At 35.5% G+C, this 22,381-nt stretch overlaps 1 protein-coding gene across 1 annotated transcript in view; it reads left to right on the forward strand.

The window, feature by feature from the left end:
- The window catches only part of PolE1 (DNA polymerase epsilon catalytic subunit 1), a 650,197-nt gene that overhangs the window by 409,574 nt on the left and 218,242 nt on the right, over window positions 1-22,381 (forward strand). The window contains 3 exon segments of the mRNA XM_090380641.1: window positions 5,006-5,102; window positions 8,588-8,726; window positions 20,920-21,026. Of these exon segments, the coding sequence (XP_090236767.1) occupies window positions 5,006-5,102; window positions 8,588-8,726; window positions 20,920-21,026 (343 nt within the window).

Below are 22,381 nucleotides of genomic sequence, written 5' to 3' on the forward strand. Positions count from 1 at the left end.
GCTAAATATAAAGCTGACCTGCTTGCATTTTTTCTTCTAACTCCTGTATTAATGATCTTTGTAAATAGAGTATGGAGTGTACTGTTATTCACAGTATACTCCATTGAATGCCTCCTGTGGTCTTCTGTCAAAAGGATATTAGAAGAATTTTGAATTGAACAGTCTTCATGTTGAGAAAGCTCCAAGTCTCAATGGTATTTCTTCACTTGTTCTCAAAACCTGTGCTACTGAACTTACTCCTGTTCTATGTCAACTTTTTCACTTTCTTATTCCAACAGTGTTTTCCTTTCTGCTTGGAAATTTGCTCATATCCAGCCAGTTCTTAAAATGATAACAAATTCCTCCCATCCAATTATTGTCCCATTGCAATTACTTCTACTCTTTCTAAAATAATGAAGAAATCAATTAACTGTCAACTCCTAAACTATCTAGAAACCTTCCATCTGATGAGTGATCATCAGTATGGGTTCTGTCAGTTTCGATCCACTGGTTATATCCTGGCTTATGTTACCCATCTATAGACAAATTCAATTGAAAGGTCTGATGAAATGCAAGCAGTTGCTCTAGACCAGGCCTGGGCAAATGTTTTGGCTGAAGGGCCACATTAGGAATTCAAAAAGAAGGGAAGCCGCACTAAAAATACTATTTTTAGATGTATATTATTTGTTATCATGAAGAAGAAATATAACATAAAAAAATTATTCTCTAACAACCAAGAATTTAATGAGATGAATGGAACTGTTTTACATCTTTTAACATTTTTTTTTAATTTCGGGTGTTAATTTTGTAGTTGAGATTCTTAAAACTGCTTGTAAATGTTCATCGGTGATGCTTGATCGTAAAGAATTTTTATTTAGATTCATGATGGAAAATGTTTGTTCACATATGTAGGTTGATCCAAAAATAACCAACACTTTTCAGGCAAAATTTAAGTTCGTCAAATTTGTCCGAATTAAGAGTATTGTAAAATATACAGATTTCCTCACGACTGTGCAATTCCCTTAAATCGGTATCACACAGCAGATCTATAATCTGAAGTTGTGGTTCACTCGGTGAACTATCAATTTCTATTGAAAATGGGTCGCGCACTATTGCCAAACTTGTCTCAAATTTTTGGAAGTCGCCAAATCTTCGTGAAAAGTCGTCATTCAAAGCGTTGATAATTTCACAATATTTTTCAAATTTACTTTCTGGAATCTTCAGCAACTTCATGGTTGGAAAGTAGTCTGCCTTGTTAATCAATAAATGTCAAGGGAACAACTGGAGTTTTAATTGAAATCCATTCAAAATTTTTACCACATCATGGGTGTATAAATTTTTTCCTTGTAACATGGTGTTGAAAGTATTTAAGTGTGTCACGATATCCAGGGTAAACGCAAAATCACAAATCCAGTTATTATCAGTTAATTCGGGAAAGTCCATAATATTTTTTCAGTTTTAAAAATAGAACGATGTCATCTTTAGGATCCAATACTCGCCGAAGAACTTTTCCTAAGTTAAGCCATCGAATTTGGCTATGATAAGGAATATCTGTGTACTCGGATTCAATATCTTGAAGAAAATTAATGAATTGTCTGTGTTTCAGGCCCCTCGATCATATTAAATTTACTAGTTTAATAATACAAGATGTGACATGTTCAACTTTTAACACATTTTTACATAATACTTTTTGATGTATAATACAATGAATTGTAATTAAATTATAATCATGATAATTTTCACAAATTTTATCCTGAATTTTCTTTAAAGCTCCAACATTTTTACCTGTCAAACTTGCTGCTCCGTCAGTTGTTACGCTTACCATTTTGTTCCATTGTAAATTATATCTTGTTAAGCATTTTTAAACTCTGTTACTGTTAAACATTTTTCAAATTATACCATTATAAAAGCGCCCGTTGGCTCGCTCCGGTTCGAGCACAATTTCAAATTCTATCTCAATTTGAACAATATACAGATGATAAAACAATTTTCGAGTCGACAAATTCTATAATGTATTACATACACAAATTTATTTTTCAAAAAGGCGTTGCAAAAGGCATAAAATAAGTCAACTTTTTTCGAAAATACAATTAAAGCTCGCAGGCCGCATGCGGCCAGTGGGCCATAGTTTGCCCGGGCCTGATCTAGACATTTCAAAGGTTTTTGATTGCATTTTAAATAAGCTTCCATCTTATGGTTTGTTGACTGTTTTTTGCAATTAGGTATCCAGTTTTCTCTCTGACTGCTTACTGTGGGGGATGGTAGATGGCTCTGTATCTTCTATCTTCTCCACTAATACTAGTGTTTCCCAAGGCACAGTTCTTTCAACCACTCCCTAACATGTATATTAATGAGCTTTCATTGACTAGAAATCCGATTCATAGTTTTTCTGATGATGGCACATGTATTCCACCTTCCAGTTTGAGGAACCTTGCCCTGCACAAACAATCAAATTCTTGAATATCTGCTGCCATTTCCTTAAATGCCCATCTCCAGGTAATTCTTCAGTAAAGCAAAGATAATTTAGTTAATTGCAGTCCTTATACTCAGTCCTGTCTTATATCTTGCAAAAAAAGAAGATTCTCCTACTCTTATGTTTTTCTTTGTTGACACTGAGATTTTTAGACAAGATAACATACTCTCTTAGGGATTACCCTGACTTGTAATCTCCCTTGGCATAAGCACATCACAAATATTGTATCCTCTGCATCTAAAAAACTGGGTTTTCTCTTTTGCTCTTTGCATTACTTTTCTTCAAAACAGCTATCATCATTCTTCTCTTTCTTTCATCAAAGTTACTTGCAACAACTGACTAACTGGTTAAAATAAGTTTATTAAAATAAAAATGATATATACATAAGATAAAAGAGTTAAAATATAATATAATATAATAAAAGCGTTAAAATACATAGTAGCTTTCGAAGCGAAGTGCCTCTTCATCAGCTAGTCTGTGAATGGTGTACTTCAGTATATATTGTTGGTTACTGGGCATGATCATGTATCATGAGTCTGGTGTCGGTAAAGCAGAATTACGTACTCATGATGATCAGCAGCGCTCATCGCACTGCAATACAGTACATTCTATAATAGGGTGTAAGTGTACTCCCCTTGTGCGATTCAAAGTACTATTATTGGTGGCTATGTGTAGTGCTTCAAGCCAAGAGTGCTGGCTGTAATCATGTGAATAGTCAATGATTTCAATATCCCAATAGGGATCAAGGTTGTGCTGCTTAACCCAATAATGTTTGGCGACTGCAGAGCGTTCAAAATTAGCGGTTTGCAAAGTACCTCATGCTCAGAAACCAGATCTTTCAATCTTCTACCAAACTCACCTACATAACACCCCCCCCACAATCCGGACATGTAAAACGGTATATGGAACCACTCTGTAGGAAAGGAGGAACACGTGTTATTTCTAAGGTGTTTTCACCTTAGAAATAATAGATTGTAATTCCTCCCCGGAAGTTGCACACATCGTATATGATGGAGATGCAAAATCCTAACAAGACTTTCTGATTCGCCCGAATAACAGGGGATGTAGGCGGTAGAGATAAATTGATTTGCACGGGGTGGGTTAGATTACATAACAAATTCGTGAGCCTGAAGCTTATGTGAATCTATCTAGAACATGAGGTGGATAGCCACAAAAGGAAAGCTCCGCCCTAATTTTAGAAATCTCCAGTTGCCTGTCACAGTCGAGCTAGAGTACGTCCAAGTGCAGGAGCATAAAGTACGAGCAGAGCTACGTAAATGACCAGGGGCGTATGCAGAGCCATAATTGGTAAATTATGGCTCTGCGTGCTTGAGGTTGTCACAGACATTCTCTCTCAGATATGCCAGACATGCTGTACTTGCTACCTGGGAGTCTAAAACGCTGATGGAACTGATATTCGGGTGACACTCAAGTCAAGTGGACCCAATTTCGGCGAAGTCCGGACGGTCTGTGACAGTCAAATCCTCTGCTTTCACCTTCACAATGGTGGGACTGTTAGTAATCCTGGGTATAACCTCCATGCACAAATACATGGTGGGTGACCACCCAGGTGTGAACCAACGTAAGCAGGGGTCGAGGTGTGGTGCCCACACCACATAGAGGAACGCCGGCCCTCTATGTTACCAGGCAGTACTAGGTGGTAGATGACTCTCATCAACCGGTGAAATACCACCACTTTGCTTATTGGAGGCTTGAAGTGGTGGAACCCATGTTTAGTCTCTAGAGCTAAGTTCCGGTCAACCCTTCCGTATTTCTTCCATCATGCAGTATGATTGATGACTTTTGAGGTTATGATGAACGTCATGGCGAGATCCAATATTCCTTACATTTCGAGGGTACAGCTCTAAAACGGTGTTCGCAGGCCGGCCGCTAGTTAGTACACCGGACCGAACCTATTGGTAACTCTCCAATTTTAACTTCCTTGACTGCGTTATTGGACCTAAGTGTAATTCTGCTGTGCCCCCCTGAAAACTTTGTAGTTATAACAGGCACACTGTTACACTTATTTATAACAGTTTTTGAGGTTTTGTTTGTTATGTTTGTTATTTGGTTTTTAGGAGCATTAGCAACTAAGGCCATATTGCTCTGGGGATATGTGGTGGTCATTCCCTGACCTTTCCGCATCCTCTGTATTTGGTGGGGACGGGCTCGAACCCTGGTCTAATCAAGAAGCGTGTGGTACGCACTGCTGCTTCTGCCCACTTGGCTATGGAGGCACCTTTTGAGGTTTTAATCCATGTAATTCCCTAGTTAGTAGTCTTTCTGAAATATTTGGAACTCACTCAACAACATCTGCAAAAGTTCTTTTAACTTTCATATTGCAGTGTACTCCATCACTTCTGTACAGTTTCCAAATTCACTTTAAAACTCTTATGGATGTAATGTTTATGTTAGTCTAGAGACTTCGGGCCTTCATTTACTTGATAAGAATTCTTATTAAGTTCATTTGTTAAATAGGTCTAATTTCTGCTGAATATAAATAAAATAGTTTAAATTGTAATTTAAAATTATTTTTTATATTTTTAAACTTAGGGTGGAGAAAAGTGTCTCGAATTTTACCAAGATCGCATCCAGTTTATCATCTCTATGAATATGCTATTCCAGAAGACATTTATCAGCAATATAGCAAGTAAGTTGCTTCATTCGAAGTGTGAGATGATTAACTGAATGCATAAAAAAAATATGAAGTTGCTTTATTTTGCTTTAAAATTACTAAAGTATATAATTACAAAAATTCATGTCTCATATTATCCATAAGGTTATTTTAAAAATCGCAAATAAAAAAGTTAGTTGAGAAGGAAGGAGAAATGGCTGATTTTGAGAGAGAGAGAGAGAGAGAGAGAGAGAACTTTGAGTTATTTCTGTTGATTTTTAAGGTTATAAATGGGCTAACTTTTTGCCATGGCAACAGTGGCAAGTCATCTAACATGTGACCCTTGAAATTAATCACTACAATATCTCTCAAGTGTTTTATTTTATTTATTTGGTTTTTATGTTTTTCCTGCAACAATTGCATGCAAATACAAGAACCTGCCAGTGTCTGCATCTGTTTGGTTTTTTTTTTTTTTTTTTTTGAAGAGGGAAAGTGACCATAGAAGCTGTTAAATTTTTCATTCCAACTAGGAGATATTGTTCAAGGTCTAGTCCTAAATGGATGCCACATGAAGTGATGAGACTAGTGCCAGAAGCAAAATGCATGGGATGATTAAAATTTATCAAGGGACACAGAAACCTATAGTAAGTACAAACTAATAAAGTCCCTAAGGGTGTTAAGCAAGCAATGGCAGATTACAAGAAGTCTCTGGCTAAGAATGTGAAGAAACACAGCAGAGAATGTTTATATTAATACAGGAAGGAAAGTGTGGGTAAGCCACATTGGTTCACTAGATATTGATGAACTTGCTGAAGTTGATGATACACTGAATGAAATTTTGCATCTATAATTCATATGTGAAGAAGTTTTTAGGGATGGGATACCAGAACTCCTAATAAATTTTAACTGGAAGCTAAATTATTTTGTGATAACTGAGACGAAAATGGAAGAGAACCTGTCGAAGCTAAAATTAAATAGGGCACCTGGAGCTAACAGAACCTATTCAGATTCAGTTATATTAAAAGAAGCAGCAAAAGAGATAAGAAAACCTTTATCCATAATTATGAGAGCATCCTTTGATTCTGTCTTTTGCCTCTTCTGTTCCCGAAGGTTGGGAAACAAAGGTAAACTTGTTTATAAAACCAAATCTCTGCAGTGATTTGGGAAAAATCCATGACTTATAATATAAGAATTGAAGTACTTGAACCTCTATCTAACAGTGAAAAGAATATATATCTTCTTGTTACGCATGCATACATATGTACGCACACACACACGCGTGCTATAATGCTAAATATGAACACAAAAATTCAGATATTTAAATAAAAATATATTGCCCTCTAAAAATTATCCAGACACTCTTGTTTTCATAGTCCATTGGACATTTCTGCATAAATAAGTGGCTCAGCAGAATATATAAGGAATATGTATGGCCCTCACAAGTTAGTTCTTGTTGTAATATATAGAGCAGAGCTAACTGAGTTCATGTAATTGCTGACAGCCTACACTATCCAGAGTTGTTGATATTATCATGAAATAGAAATGTGACTGTATTACCACTGTCTGGCAGTGCATAGGAAGACCTCTGTTTATCGATATTGCTTTTCTTTTTCTCTCTGAATCTGCAGTGTCTTCACCAGGATGCTTCCTTTTCACACCTTTTAAGTATTTTACTCATTTTTAGGGAATAAAGCACAAATACAAAACGAGAAGGCACGCATGATACACATAAACAAAGCTGCGCACGTAGCAACTAAATAAACAACACCGTAAAGGCAGAGATACACTATTAACACCTCACATTTTACTAAAGCACATTTCTAGGGGTTATTATATAAAACAATAAAAACAATTTCCAGTTGCGTTTCTGCTAGTGGAATCTGTTACAAACTGGTAGTAAACTCGATCTAATTGCATTTGCGATTATACCGATAGCTGGAATTGTGTTGGTTTTTGCGTTATTATGATGAAATGTATTTCCCCTTTACTGATATAAAAAACATAAAATAGTATGAATCAGAGCTGTAATACTCAATACGTTTTACGTTGATAATAATATTTGTAAAATAATAAGAGGAGTTTACCTCAATATAGTATGTAGAAGACTTCCATATGATATCCTCTAGAAATTAAAATGGAAAAAACGAAAAAATCAACAACTTACCGGTACATTAGAGTAAAATATAAATAATTAAAAAACAATTTAACACAATTCAAATCAATTTAAAACAATTAAATATCAAATTAACGCAATTAAAAGAATCTAACGAAAATATTCAAAACGATTTTCCTTCCTGAAGCTGACAACGCTTTTCGACTGTATGTCGTGATCACAGGAATGAAAATTCAGGAATTCAGGATCACAGGAATGAAAATTCCTGTGATCACGACATACAGTCGGAAAGCGTTGTCAGCTTCAGGAAGGAAAATCGTTTTCAATATTTTCGTTAGATTCTTTTAATTGCGTTAATTTGATTTTTAATTGTTTTAAATTGATTTGAATTGTGTTAAATTGGTTTTTTAATTATTTAATTATTTATATTTTACTCTAATGTACCGGTAAGTTGTCGGTTTTTTTGTTTTAATTTCTGGAGGGTATCATACGGAAGTGTTCTGTTACTATATTGAGGTAAACTCCTCTTATTATTTTTACAAATAAAAAACATAAATGCATTTTCAGAATCTTCTCTTCATTCCTATCGTGTTGCATTCGGTTGGGGTGATTCTGCATTCGACTGCTGTTTCTTGTAAACACAAAGGCGAATCGTGCATAAGTGAATTCGGTTCGTGTTATATAAGATATTGTTCCCCTATTTATAAATCGTGAGGACTGACTGTAATGTGTTTATTCAGAATAATGTTTTATATTGTAATTGTTATTTAGCTGAATAGAAATGCCCAGTCTTTCTATGAAGTTTTTGCAATTTTTTTCAATTATTCCTAAACTGATAAATGATTCAATACGGATATTATGGATATATGCTACATAAAACTACCAGTAATCCAATTTCGTATCGTCTTTACTGCATGAAGCCCTTTTGGATTGAAGCCAAGGCAATTGTCCACATCTCTGAAACTTTGCAGTAGAGAGAGAGAGAGAGAGAGGAGAGAGAGAGAGAGAGAGAGAGAGAGAGAGAGAGAGAGAGAGAGAGAGAGAGCGCTGCTTGGTTTTTTATTGAATATATATTGAAATTAATATATATATTGAAAGTGTCATGTTTGTTGCTGATCTTATTATGTGAAACACAAGCAAAATTTGTTTTTGATTTAATAGTGGTTAAACCATATTCCAACTTTTGTATGAAGTGCAGTTAGTTGATTTAAACAATAAGGTCTTTTATCCAGAGCAACAACAAACATGAGGCTATTAAAATCAAATCCAAAACCAATCTTTTACTGAATTTCTTAATGTTAATTTTTTATATTTAAGGAATTTTAAATTTATTTAATTAAGAAACAAAATTTGTTTCTCAATTAAATCTCGACCTTGTTTTTTTTTTTTTTTTTTTAAATCTTTATAGTGACCTTATGGCAGAGCTGTCTACTCCTCATATTGAAGGGGTATATGAAACTCAAGTTCCTCTTATGTTTCGAGCTGTAGTTCAACTTGGATGTGTTTGTTCTGTTAGCCGACAAGCTGCTCGCCTTTATGCATCCAGTGTTTGTATATTTTTAAAATTAATATGCAGAATATATTGCTGATAGAAAGCAGTTGTACTACTTGATAGTAATAGTATTCAACATATAGTGCAGAGGTTCCCAAACTCTCTCGTTCACAGTGCCCTTAGTGTCCCAGTAATTTTTTCATGGCTCCCCTAGACCAAAAGAAATACCTAACACAGTGGTTTTTGACCTTTTAATAATCCGAATATCTCTCTGTGTATATACACTGGTGTTCAAAGAAAGTGCATCACCTAGGAATTTCATTTCTAACCTTTTTTCGAATAGATAGAAATATAAATCTATAGAAATATTAATATATAAATATTAATAGTTAAGGCAAAGCTAAGTAATAATTGACGGGTGCCCTCAAAATATTCCAAAATGAGTATTTGCAACCTTTATACAACGATTTTGATAAACACAACAATTATGGCTGAAATGTTATCAGAAGCCCTCAGTTTGCTTCATTTATCATTTTAAATGGAAAACAAAATGAAAAGTTCATCAGGTGCAAACTAATATTTAGTTGAACTGCCACTGGCCCTGACGACAGCAGCACACTGCCGAGGCATTGACAAGATCAGTTTCTAATTCAGGTCCTGGCTGTTCCTGGCCAGCTAAGAGTTGTAATGGACCGTTCTTCCAACCATTTTTTCATCTGTAACAAATGTAAACACATTACTGTTGAACCTCTCAGAAATGAAGCTAAAGTAACTACAGAAGTTCCTACTTGCACTTTTTGCCAATGACAAGGAGCAGAGTCGTCCTGAAAGATGCAGTTTCTTGGCAAGTTGAAGTGGTCTCTAATGGTTGGTAGCAATTTGCTTTCCAATATAGCCAGGTATCCGTCGGAACCTTTTATAAACTGCCAGTGACCTACTCCAAGATATGAAATGCACCCCCATATTATTTGGCTGGTAGGGAATTTCACTGTAGACACCATACAGTCTGGATGGTATTCTTCACCACGTCTACAGCAAATCGTTTGTCTTCCATCAGAACCATGCAGGTTGAATTTCTTCTCATCTGAGAAAATAGGTGACTTCCACTGCTCGGGGGTCCATTTGACATGGGGTGCCTCCGTAGCCAGGTGGGAAGGAGCAGCAGTGCATAGCACACGCTTCTTGATTAGACCGGGGTTCGAGCCCGTCATCACCAAATACAGAGGATGTGGAAAGGTCAGGGAATGACCACATTTCCCGGAGTAATATGGCCTTAGTTGCTAATGCTCCTAAAAACCAAATAACAAACAATAACAAACCATTTGACATGCTCCTTACACCAAATTAATCTGGTCTTTTTCATGTTTTGTGTGAGGAGCAGCTTCTCTTAGGACAATGGGCTACAAGCCCATTTTTGAAGAGGCATCTTTTGACTATTACTGCACTTGCTACTGCTCCTGTATGTTCTTCCCATTCCCTTTTCAGATCAGACAAAGAAGCTTTATGGTTTTTAAGGCTTAAGCACTTCAAAATGCGGTCCTATTTTGGTGTAGAGACTCGTTTGCATCCGGTTCCTTTTTTCCTAACAGCAGAACCAGTATTCTTGAGTTTGGAAAATCTACTCGCTGTCTACTGATTACAAGACACTCTATAAGCAACATGATGGGAAGAACATTCTTCCTCATGTAAAGCAAAAATAGCACTCTTTGTTCGTGGCATCAACTACATGTAACTTGCCATCCTGACACAAGCAAGGAATGACTGTAACTCTTGCAAGGCGTGCTTATATAGCTGATGCAATATTACATCATCACCTGTGCATATCAATCTTATCTGATGCAACCTGTAAGAAATATTACTATATACTTATGTTATTTGGACGACAATTACAATTTTAAGGGTGATGCACTTTCTTTAAACACGTGTGTGTGTGTGTGTGTGTAATTTAAGTTCAAAGTTACAGTTAATGGAAATTTTGATTTAATAGTGGTTAAAGCAATCCCACTTTTGTACGAAGTGCAGTTAGTTGATTTAAACAATGTCTTTTATGCAGAGTAACAACAAACATGAGGCTATTAAAATCAATCCCAAAACCCAATCTTTTACTGAATTCCTTAATATTAATTTTTTATTTTTAAGGAATATTTAATTAAGAAACAAAATTTGCTTCTCCATTAAATCTTGACCTTTTTTTTTTTTTTTTTTTGATCTTTATAGGGACATTATGGCAGAGTTAATGGCAGCTTTACCACCTTTATTTTAATTTATTTTACTTTATTATTTTGTTTAATCATTTGGTATTAACAATTTTAGTTTACAGTTCCTCTACCTCCAAATTGGCTTTGCAATTCAGCCCATAAGTTTCTTAATTCATCATAAATTTTAGGATATTAAAATTCTTTTGCCTTTTTGAAATCTACATTACTTCTTTTTTCTATTATCCTTACCCTTCTAGTCCTTGGCACTCTGCGTAATTTTCATCTCCATCTATGCAAACTTTATCAGTCTTCTCTTATTCTTATATATATATATATATATATATATATATATATAGAATATTAAGGATAATATAAAGAATTATTAGGACAAGTAAATCAATCCAATAATAATACCATCAGGGACCTAAGAAAATGCAAAAAAAAATTATTATCGCTTTTTACCGACAATCTAGATGACTTCAACTGTGGCCAACCACCCAGAATGAAGGCAAAAAACGACAAGAGGTTCTCTGTTTCTGTGATGATCAATATATGCTAAGTAATTTAAATCTAAACCAAAATTTTAATTTTTTTTTTTTTTTTTCGGTAGTTGTTGGCACATAGGCTTCTGTGGCCATAATGCACCTCCCAAAGTTTTTGCAGTACTTTGATCCAAGCCCGAGGCGGGAATCGAACCCACGACCTTTGGGTTGTCAGGCAGGCACTTTACCCACCCGGCTAGCCCGGTCGGCTCTAAACCAAATATAAACCAGTATAGGCCAAATATAAATCGAACGATGATAAAAGTTAAGAAAATTTAGAAATATTAGAATGAAAGGTAAGAAATATAAGTAAAATATAAATGTAAGCATATATTAATCATCGTTGACCCGACAGAGAACGTAATTTAATGATTAAAATAAGATTAAATATATAATACATACTACATGTTGACCGTATCTAGGACATAATGTAATAGTCGTCAAAATAATATGTGGTGTCCCCTATGTGATGGATACGGTAAAAATAAATAATTAAATGAACGCATAGAGAAACATGCAGATAGTAAGAAGAAAAACTAAAGGAGTAGGAATAATAGAACCTGAACTCCACAAAGGCGAAAAATAGTGGTATAGATAAGAAATAGTTTCTCCTACGTCCTCGGATTGCCCTTTTTTGTTTTTTTTTGCGTTTTCTTAGGTCCCTGATGGTATTATTATTGGATTGATTTACTTGTCCTAATAATTCTTTATATTATCCTTAATATTCTATAGACATTATGGGTGTATTGCATGATTGCTTGCAACTGCATTGACTCATAAATATTATTTACATATTAGTTACAGTTATTGTCGTTTTAACTTTCTTTCTTTACTTTTTTATCAATAATTATATATATATATATATATATATATATATAAATAATTTGTATTAATATTAAATTAAATTAAGTAAGTATAAATGGATGTGAAAGTTACACAAGGTGCCAGTAACTATAAGGGTGAGGAAAGTAGAAAAAGAGGAGTAGTAGATTAGTGAAAGAATGTTAAAATCCTAGAAGTTATGATGAGTCAAGTAAATTATGGGCTGAATTTCCAAGCCACAACAACAGACTTCTGTTGTTGTGGAAGTTGATAGCTTAAATACATTTAAGGCTGAACTAGACAAACACTTGGAGTGACCAGATAGGTGAAATGGTAAGGGTTTTTTTGGCTGGTGCTGTATAAACTTGCTTTTTTTAATCATATGCCTCAACTAATTCTAATATATTAACTACAGTTTAGTATTTAATAAAATAAAATATAAAACCCTCAAAATTATTTCACAAGCCAACCTGCACTGAAGAGCTTTGGAAATATGCAGCACATGCTGTTGCTTTGATCCTAGAATCTAATGATCGAATGTTATTGAGTAAAAAGGCATTGGAATTGCTCATGTGCTCCACAAAATTTAATTTTTTTTGCCATGTGAGACAGCTCTAAAACCATTGTAGGTAAAAAAAAGAATTGAGATACCTTTTGTAATTAATGATTGTCAAATCTGCTGTCAGCCTCTTTGTTGTAGCATAACTGTTAATTCTGGAATGGTCGAGCTTAAAGAATTTCATAACCTGCATCACTTTAAAAGCAATCTAATAATTTCTATAGGTTGAAATACTGTCATTCAGAAAATGCCTCTCGCATGGCCATTCTCAGTTTCATGTTGTTTGGTTGGCATTACAAGAACCTATCAAGATCATCTTAATAAGAGTGAAACCATAAAGCATTCTCAGAATGGGTTTGTTAAGGGGAGATCATGTCTTAACAGTCTGATTACCTACTGCGTGGTTCTGACAAAGGAACTGCACACAAAGAATAATTTCAATGTCATATACTTAAATTTTAGTAAAGCCTTTGACTGCACCACAAGTACAATTGTTATGTCAATTGGAGAATGTGTCATTAGGGACAAGGTACTAGTGTGGATAAAGGAATGGTTAAGTGGTTATAAATGACCACTGCTCTTTATGGAGTAATGTGTTGATTGGGGTTCCACAAGTATTGGCTCCTTACTGTTTTTAATATTTATTAATGATATTGATGTCTATGTTTGCTGATGATACAAAGGCGGACATAGTGATTAATGCCAGCAATCAGAAAATGCTACTTCAAGAAGATCTGGATAAACTAAGCAAATGGGCTGGAAAATGAAAATTGAGGTTTAACAGTGATAAATGTATTGCATTGATTCTGCATCATGAATATGCAGTCAGTCAAAGAGTAATCAACCGTTGGAATACACTCCATGTAGTTTAATAAATTCAAGGGAGGTTTGGATAAATTATTGGAAGGAATGGGGAAATGATTGATTTTTTTTTTCTTTTTTGTGTGCATGTGCTGTATAAGCAAAAGAACACATACAAGTAGCAAAAAATCATTTTTAATTCAAAAACCTAAAAGATGATGGTAAGACTGCCTGGGGCCTTTCTGGGCATACTTTTTACGATCTTCCAGTAAGTAGTGGCCAAAAGTTTCTTCCATTCCTTTTGTAAAGCAGCTTCAGAGTCAATTGGAGAATGCTGTTTTGACCACGGCCTAATCAAGTGATTGTGTTAGCTTCATACATGTTAGGTGGAATTGGGTTCTAGGCTCTGAGCTGGTCAATTGAACTTTTCAATTTCATTATTCACAAACCACTTGTGTATGATGTAGTGTATAGTTATCCAATATATCATGCATTTGTGTCAGGCATTGCCACCAACAGACCAAGTCTGAACCAGCTGAAATAGTGCCATACTTTTAAACCGCTTCTGCCAAAATTATGGTTGAAATGATACACTCTTGCAGGAAGCATTCTCTTGGAATTAGCATTAGCATTAGTAGAGGCATATGATGCAAGAAAGCAAGCTTATTCAGCATCAGCCAAAAAAAAAAAAAAAAAAAAAAAAACACCCCTCTCCCATTTCACCCCTCCGTTCGTTCGAAATACCTGTCCAGTTGAGCTTTAAATTTGTTTAGGCTATCAACTTCAACAACAAGTGATGGAAGTCGGTTCCACCAACCAACCACCCGCTGGCCAAAGGCAAATTTCCGCACATCTATCCGACATCCGTCCTTCCTCAATTTGAATTTATGCCCTCTGAGGTGATTATTCTGAGAAAGATGAAGAATCCCATTGGCATTGAGCATGCTCAAACCATTCAAAGCCTTATACACCTCTATCAGATCACCTCGCCGGTGCCTAGTCTCCAGACTCTGTAATTTGCAAAACTTAAGCCTTTCTTCGTAAGAGCAACCCTTTGTTCCATTTACTAATCTTGTTGCCCTTCTCTGTACCCGTTCCAGCAGCTCTACATCCTTCTTGAAATGAGGCCTCCAGACCTGTATACAGTACTCAAGATGTGGCCTAACCATTGCCTTATACAAGGGAATAATCACCTCCTTATCCCTGCTAGAAAAATTCCTGTATATCATTGACAAGACACCATGAGCTACTCTTGCAGCTCGTCTGTACTGCTCAGAGAACTTCATATCTGCCTGCACAATTACCCCCAGGTCCTTTTCATTCTCCACCACTGTCAGTGTAGTACCGCAGAGTTGATACATTGCTCTGGGGTTACTGTTACCCATATGTAGTATTTGTCAATGTTAAACTTCATTTGCCACCTCTCAGCCCATCTGTTCAACCTTTCCAGATCCTGTTGCAGCAGCATAGCGTCAGTAGTGTCCTTAACGACCCTGCCAACCTTTGTATCATCTGCAAACTTAGACATTAAACTTGATATCCCATCATCAATATCATTCATAAACACCGAAAACAACAATGGACCCAACACTGAACCTTGAGGAACTTCACTAATAACATTAGTCCACGTTGAGCAGTGTCCATTGATTACCACTCTCTGTCTTCTGCCACTCAACCATCCCCTTATCCATAGCAGCAATTTGCCTCCAATGCCACACTGCTCCAATTTGTGCAGCAGTCTTCCATGTGCAACAGTATCAAAAGCCTTTCTAAGATCCAAATATATAATATCAAAGTTATTCCCTGCATCCAGTTCTTTTGTGACTACATCATAGTATCCAATCAAATTGGTCAGGCAAGACCTGCCCTTAACAAAACCATGCTGAGTCTGAGCTATAACTGAATTCTTGTCTAGATGATCCTGCAGTGCTTCTTTAACCAGTGCCTCCATTAATTTACCTGGAACAGAAGTTAAACTAACAGGTCTATAATTACTTGTGTCAGCCTTTGATCCTCCTTTGTGAATTGGGGTTACATTTGCACATCTCCAGTCTATGGGTACCTCCCCTGAGTCCAAAGAAGCTCTCATAATTATGGCTAGGGGTTTGCATACTTCCTTTGCTGCCTCCTTCAATATAACTGGATAGATCCCATCCACCCCAGGTGCCTTTTTTATGTTTATCCTCAACAATCTCTCCTCCACTTTCCTCTCAGTTATTACAAAATCATCCAGCTCACTGCCAATGTTTACTTTACCTACATCATTCTCCTTCCTGAATAACTCCTCATGCGTGAATGTAGATGCAAAATACTCGTTTAGATTGTTAGCCACCTGAGCAGGATCCTCAACTGTTGAACCATCAATATCCAGTGGACCAATCTGATTCATCCCTTTCCTTCTCGAGTTCAAGTATGTAAAGAACTCCTTTCTGTTTTTCTTTGCATCCTTTGCCAAGGATTTTTCGTAGTCTGCCTTTGCCTGCCTAATCTCCTTTGTGACTTGGTTACAGACCAACTTATATCTATCATAGGCTTCCATGTCACCCATTAATTTGTATGTATCCCATGCATTTTTCTTCTCTGCCACATGTCTCATTAGTCCATCTGACAACCATTTAGGCCTAAACCTTGAACAATATTTCTTAGTTGGTATGTAAAGCCTGGTAGCCACCAAGATTAGTTCCTTGAATGCTTCCCATTTTGAGTTTGCTGTTGGTAACATCATCAGTTGGTCCCACTGTATAGAATTTAAATACTGTCTCAGACCATCATAGTCGCCTTTACGAAAACAAAAACCCTTCCCTTTACCTCTGATGGTAGTTACCTCCTTGAGTAAATCCCACTTCAACACACTGTGATCACTGCCACCTAGTGGTTCATTTATCTGCAGGTTCTTAATGCATGAAGAATCACTACTGATAATCAGATCAAGAGTATTGCTCCCTCTTGTTGCCTCACGAACATGCTGATGTAGAAAACAATCATCCAATAAATCCACAAAAGCCTTGCTAGTGTGCGAGTGACCAACCCACAAATTCCAGTCAATATCTGGGAAATTAAAATCCCCCATTATAAGACTCTCTGATTTACTGGCCCACTCTATTTCCCTGTACAATATATTATTATACTCATCAGAGTCATTAGGCCTATAGCACACTCCTACTCTCAATTTTGATTTCCCTATGCTTATGTCACACCAAACTGACTCGACACTGCCCTGTCCATCGATGTCAACTGGCTTCACTTCCTTTGACTTTATGTGTTTCTTAATTAATAGCATAACCCCTCCTCCCCTCCTGTCCTGTCTATCCTTTCTATATACATTGTATTCCCCAAATTCCAGTTCCGCATTACTTATATCTGTGTGACACCACGTCTCTGATATCCCAACAATATCTGCCTTTGATGTTTTGAGCAATACCTCAAATTCATCAAATTTATTTACCAAACTCCTAGCATTGGTGTACACGCAGGTATACATGCACCTGTTTCTATTCTTAGCTACCCTAACACAACCCATGTGTTTACTTGTAACAATGATACACTCTTGCAGGAAGCATTCTCTTGGAATTCTCCACATTCACTGGAACAAAACGTAATGAGATTCATCACCCCATAACACCTGCAGCTATTGTAGTCTGTGAACTTCAGGAACAACAGCACTCTGAATACCATTTTTTAATTATGTGTGGCTTCCTTACCATCGAACCCAAGGTTATGCAGGACATCTAGAATGGTTGACATACTGATTGGTGCTTCTGTTACCCATATCTTAGATTTAGTTCTCACTAAGGAGCCTAATATCAAAAACCCCGACAGTGGAGAATCCAGTAGCAGGTAGTGATCACGGTATCATAAAATGGATTGTATCTAAAGAAACCTATGTAGTCAAAGGTAAAAGCAAGAAATTCAGTTTCAAAGAGCGAACTCTAATGGAATGAGATATTTTTTGGGCTTGATTAACTGGAGCGATTACTGTGGTTTTGGATATAAATATGGTATGGGAAATGGTCACGGGATTTTTCCTCAAAGCCACAGATGTATTCTTACCAGTAGTCATTCCTTTAATGTAATATGCAAAATGGATGAGAGATGAAGTTAAGAGTTTGATTGAGCAAAAGAAACACGGGACAATTACAGAAAATCACATGTTCTCATTTGTGTGATAATTATAAGAGAATATGTAACAAACCTTCTGATGGGGTAAGATGGGCAAAAGCTTATTACGAGAAAGCAGAGAGAGCTAAGAATGGGATAAGAGGTTCTTCTTATTTGTGAATATGAAAAAAGTAGAGATTAAATCCAATAGGTTCCCTAACTGGTTGCAGTGGACAGTCCATAGAAAGCCAATTTTTCAGCAATGTAAACAGACAGCTAGGAGGGCACATGGTGTTCAATCTATGATAAATAAAATAGGACCTTTCCTAGTATGGAATAAAATGTCATTATCCCTCTTTAAAGGGCAATGGTTAGACCACATTTGGAATACTGTATTCAGATCTGGAGACTGTACTTGAAAAAAGACATAGAACGTTTGAAGAGGGTGACTGATTAGTGACAAGTTAAAGTGATGCACATGTGAAGAACAACTTAGAAGGTGCAGACCAAAAGTTTTGACAAACAGATATCTAAGGGGAGATCTATTTGAGGTACATAAGGCACTGAAGGGATTGAGTAAAATTAATGAAAAAGGTCAGTTTTCCTCATAGACACGAACCAGGGGACACTTATAAAATCTCAGGGAAAGGTGGGATCCAGTATTGGATCTCACCTTTGTGGGATCCAGTATTCTGAAACATTGGAATAAGTTGTCTCCCAATGTGGTGGAAGCAGAGTCTAAGTTTAAATCAGAATTGGATGCTTATATTGTGGGAATGCAAATAGTATGAATATATGAACAACAATTTGAATTTTTATTATTATTATTTTTATTTATTTCTTTTTGGCTGATGCAAAAAAAAAAGCTCAACTCCTTTAATCATTTAGCCTTACTAATACTATTGTTTCCTTTTCATCAGAAAGACTAGGTTTTCTCTTTTTCTCTATATGTTTGAACAGATAGTGACTTTATCTAAAAATCATGAAATTCCCTAAAAAAATTTTTCAATATAGCTGTTGAAGAGTAAGGTTTTCCTTTTACTCTTTTTTAAGAATAAATTGACATCATTATTAAAAAGTAAATTAATTCATTAATCTAAGCTATTCCTTGATTGGCATGGTGCATAGGTAAACTGTGTTGTTTGAAGAAAATAAAGCACTCAAACCTGTGTTGATATCATTATGTTTATTTCTGAATTGGAAATGTGTACATAATGGAGTCAGATGTTTCGTGATATTTTCTCACTACTACTTCTGTGACAACTGTCTTTTCAATTAAAAATAAAACTTTTTAAATAACGGAAAAATCGAAATAATGGCAACTTGAATCCCCGAAGGTGCCGTCATTCTGAAAGTCTACTGTACAATACTATGAACTATTCACCCAACCCCAATAAACAATCTATCACAATTGATAATGGATGGATTTACTACTTAAAATGCAAGTAACATTTAATTCAATTTAATTACTAAAATATTGGCAGATTATCAAGTCACTTTTGAGTTTATGTTTACATTGTTCCTATTTGAATGTCAATGAATTATTTGAAGGTAATAAAGCACTCAAACCTATGTTGGTATTATCGTGTTTATTTCCAAATTGGAAATATGTACATAATGGAGTCAAACACTTCACGGTATTTTCTTACCAATTCTTCAGTGACAGCTGTCTTTGCAATATCACCTTCACAAAAAGGTCAGTATGGTCACAATAACTTGTTGTGACCTAAAACAAGTATCACCATCACAAAAGGTCACAATAACTTGTTTTATGTCACAACAAGTTCTTGTATGGTCAGTATGGTCACAATAACTTGTTGTGACCTAAAACAAACATCACCATCACAAAAGGTCACAGGTCACAATAACTTGTTTTAGGTCGCAACAAGTTCTTGTGACCATACTGACCTTTTTGTGAAGGTGATATTGCAAAGACAGCTGTCACTGAAGAATTGGTAAGAAAATACCATGAAATGTTTGACTCCATTATGTACATATTTCCAATTTGGAAATAAACACGATAATACCAACATAGGTTTGAGTGCTTTATTACCTTCAAATAATTCATTGACATTCAAATAGGAACAATGTTAACATAAACTCAAAAGTGACTTGATAATCTGCAATATTTTAGTAATTAAATTGAATTAAATGTTACTTGCATTTTAAGTAGCAAATCCATCCATTATCAATTGTGATAGATTGTTTATTGGGGTTGGGTGAATAGTTCATAGTATTGTACAGTAGACTTTCAGAATGATGGCACCTTCGGGGATCCAAGTTGCCATTATTTTGATTTTTCCATTATTTAGAAAGTTTTATTTTTAATATATTTAATGGAGAAATATGAAGCTAAATAAGAAATAGAGAGATTAAGAATGCAGTTTTATTAACTGCACATAAAAAAACATAAACATGTTGATGATCCACTGTTGTATTCTGCCATTAATACACTCCTACTTATGCCCCATTCTATTTTCTTTATTATCTCAAGTTTAGTCTGTATGAGTAGCACAGTGATATCGTCACCATCCTCCCCACAATGGCTGGAAAAGGCCCGGGTTCAAATCTCATCGATGATGCGAGGAACTTTTATGGGCTTTTTTTCACTCCGTGGCTGAGTTAATTGGTCTCAGGCATAGCTAGCAAGGTTTTTACCCCAGAAACTGGGGTTTTTCATCCAGAAAATCAGGCAAATCGACCAGAGAACATGCGCAATTTACAGAATTAACTTTCTGGGTGACCTTAATGTAATAGTTTGGATTATATCAAATTGTCACTAAGCTTTAATGTTGTTCTTCTTTTCTTCTGTGTATGTGGTTTATTAACTTTAGGAGCTATAGTGAGAGGTTTTTAATTTAAAATAAATGTAAAACAGTGGTATAATCTGTGATATTAGTACAGAATTCACTTTCAAAATAGTGAACATAAATATAACAGTAATCACGTGACTTGCCATTTTCTTTTTTTTTTTGGCACTGCAAGACATTTGTGCTGTTTGTAAACATCTGATCTCAATATGCCGTTAGCTCGAACGTTCTGTTATTTGAGGTGCCATTATTTCGACAGTCTACTGTATAAAGTTACTTTCACAGTCACTTATAAATGTTTGATGTGTTTGAAATAATTTGGGCTGTTTTATGTATGGCATATATTTTATTTATATATTTATAGCTGTTGTTATTAGTTAACTCTTACAAGAACTTTCTTAATGCACCATTTGTTTAGGAGGCAGATAGCTTTGATATACGACATTTGGAATTTCTTACACTTGCCCAACATGACTATCTTAAACCTGGCTGCTTAAAATACTTGTATCTGTATCATCACATCTCGTAAGTACTACCTATCATTATGTATATGGTTATTATTAAGTTCCATTGTTTAAATTTACTCCAGTTTTGTTTTTTAAGTTTTAGGAAACATTTTTGTATAATATAACTTTAGCAAAGGTTATATACAAGAAAATATACTTTTTTTGCAAAATATATATTTAGATTTGTCTAACAATAGCTAAAATTTTCTTTCTTCAACTATGTTTAGGACAATAACTAGTCAGTATTAAAAGCAAGTAATTTCTGTAATTACTTCTCAATACTTTCTTTCTAGAATTTGGAACCAACCATTGATAACATCATCGGTTGGTTTCACTGCTTAGAATTTAAAAATTGTCTGAGACCATTGTAGTCACCTTTCTGAAAGCAAATGCACTTCTCTTTGCTCTTCACAGTAGTTACATCTTTAAGTAAATCCCACATCAGTACACCATGAACACTGCCACCTAGTGATTATTTTATTCGCAGATTCTTAATGTGTGAAGAGGCCCTGTTGTTAATCAGATTGAGAGAATTAGTTTCTCTTGTTACCCTCTAATATGCTGATATAGAAAACAGCTATCAAATAAAAAATCCATAAAATATTTTCTGTTGTATGAGTAACCAACCCACCAGTTCCAGTTAATGTCTAGAAACCCATTATAAGACATTCTGTTCTCATTTTAATTTTCTCAGTGCTTATGTCACCAAGCTGACTCAAAATTGCACTAGCCATCCATGTCAACTGGATTGTTGTTGTTTGGTTTTTAGGAGCATTAGCAACTAAGGCCATATTGCTCCGGGGATATGCGGTGGTCATTCCCTGACCTTTCCGCATCCTCTGTATTTGGTGGGCATGGGCTCGAACCCTGGTCTAATCAAGAAGCGTGTGCTATGCACTGCTGCTCCTGTCCATCTGGCTACGGAGGCACCGTCAACTGGATGCACTATCTTAGATTTGATGTGCTTCCCCTATTCATGTGCATAGTCTGGTTTTATTATACCATCCATTTTTAAATCTTTTACTTGGTTAGCATAGTAGACTAAACCAGACAGATGATTCTGACTTAGTTATAGGCATTTATGCAGTTATGGAAAATCTGAAACAAAAGGAGAAGATTCTGTTCTTTTGCTCAGAGAAAAAGCAGTTTATTGATGGATGTGACTATGTGATGTATATGCAGACATATAATCATAAAATAACGTTCTTATAAATACTGAGGTAGTACAAATTTCATAAAATGGTTTTACATCCTTTTCAAATTTGAAAAGTTTATGTTGACAGGTTTCCAGTATTTTTTGGTGTTGTTAAAGAAATAGATGAAGCAGTAGATATTTCGCATTGTCAGTTCTGTCAATTTCAGTGTGAGATCCAA

The sequence above is a fragment of the Mastigoproctus giganteus genome, chromosome 9 (assembly GCF_048544385.1).
Source record: "Mastigoproctus giganteus isolate SK-2022 chromosome 9, ASM4854438v1, whole genome shotgun sequence".
Classification (NCBI taxonomy): domain Eukaryota; kingdom Metazoa; phylum Arthropoda; class Arachnida; order Uropygi; family Thelyphonidae; genus Mastigoproctus; species Mastigoproctus giganteus.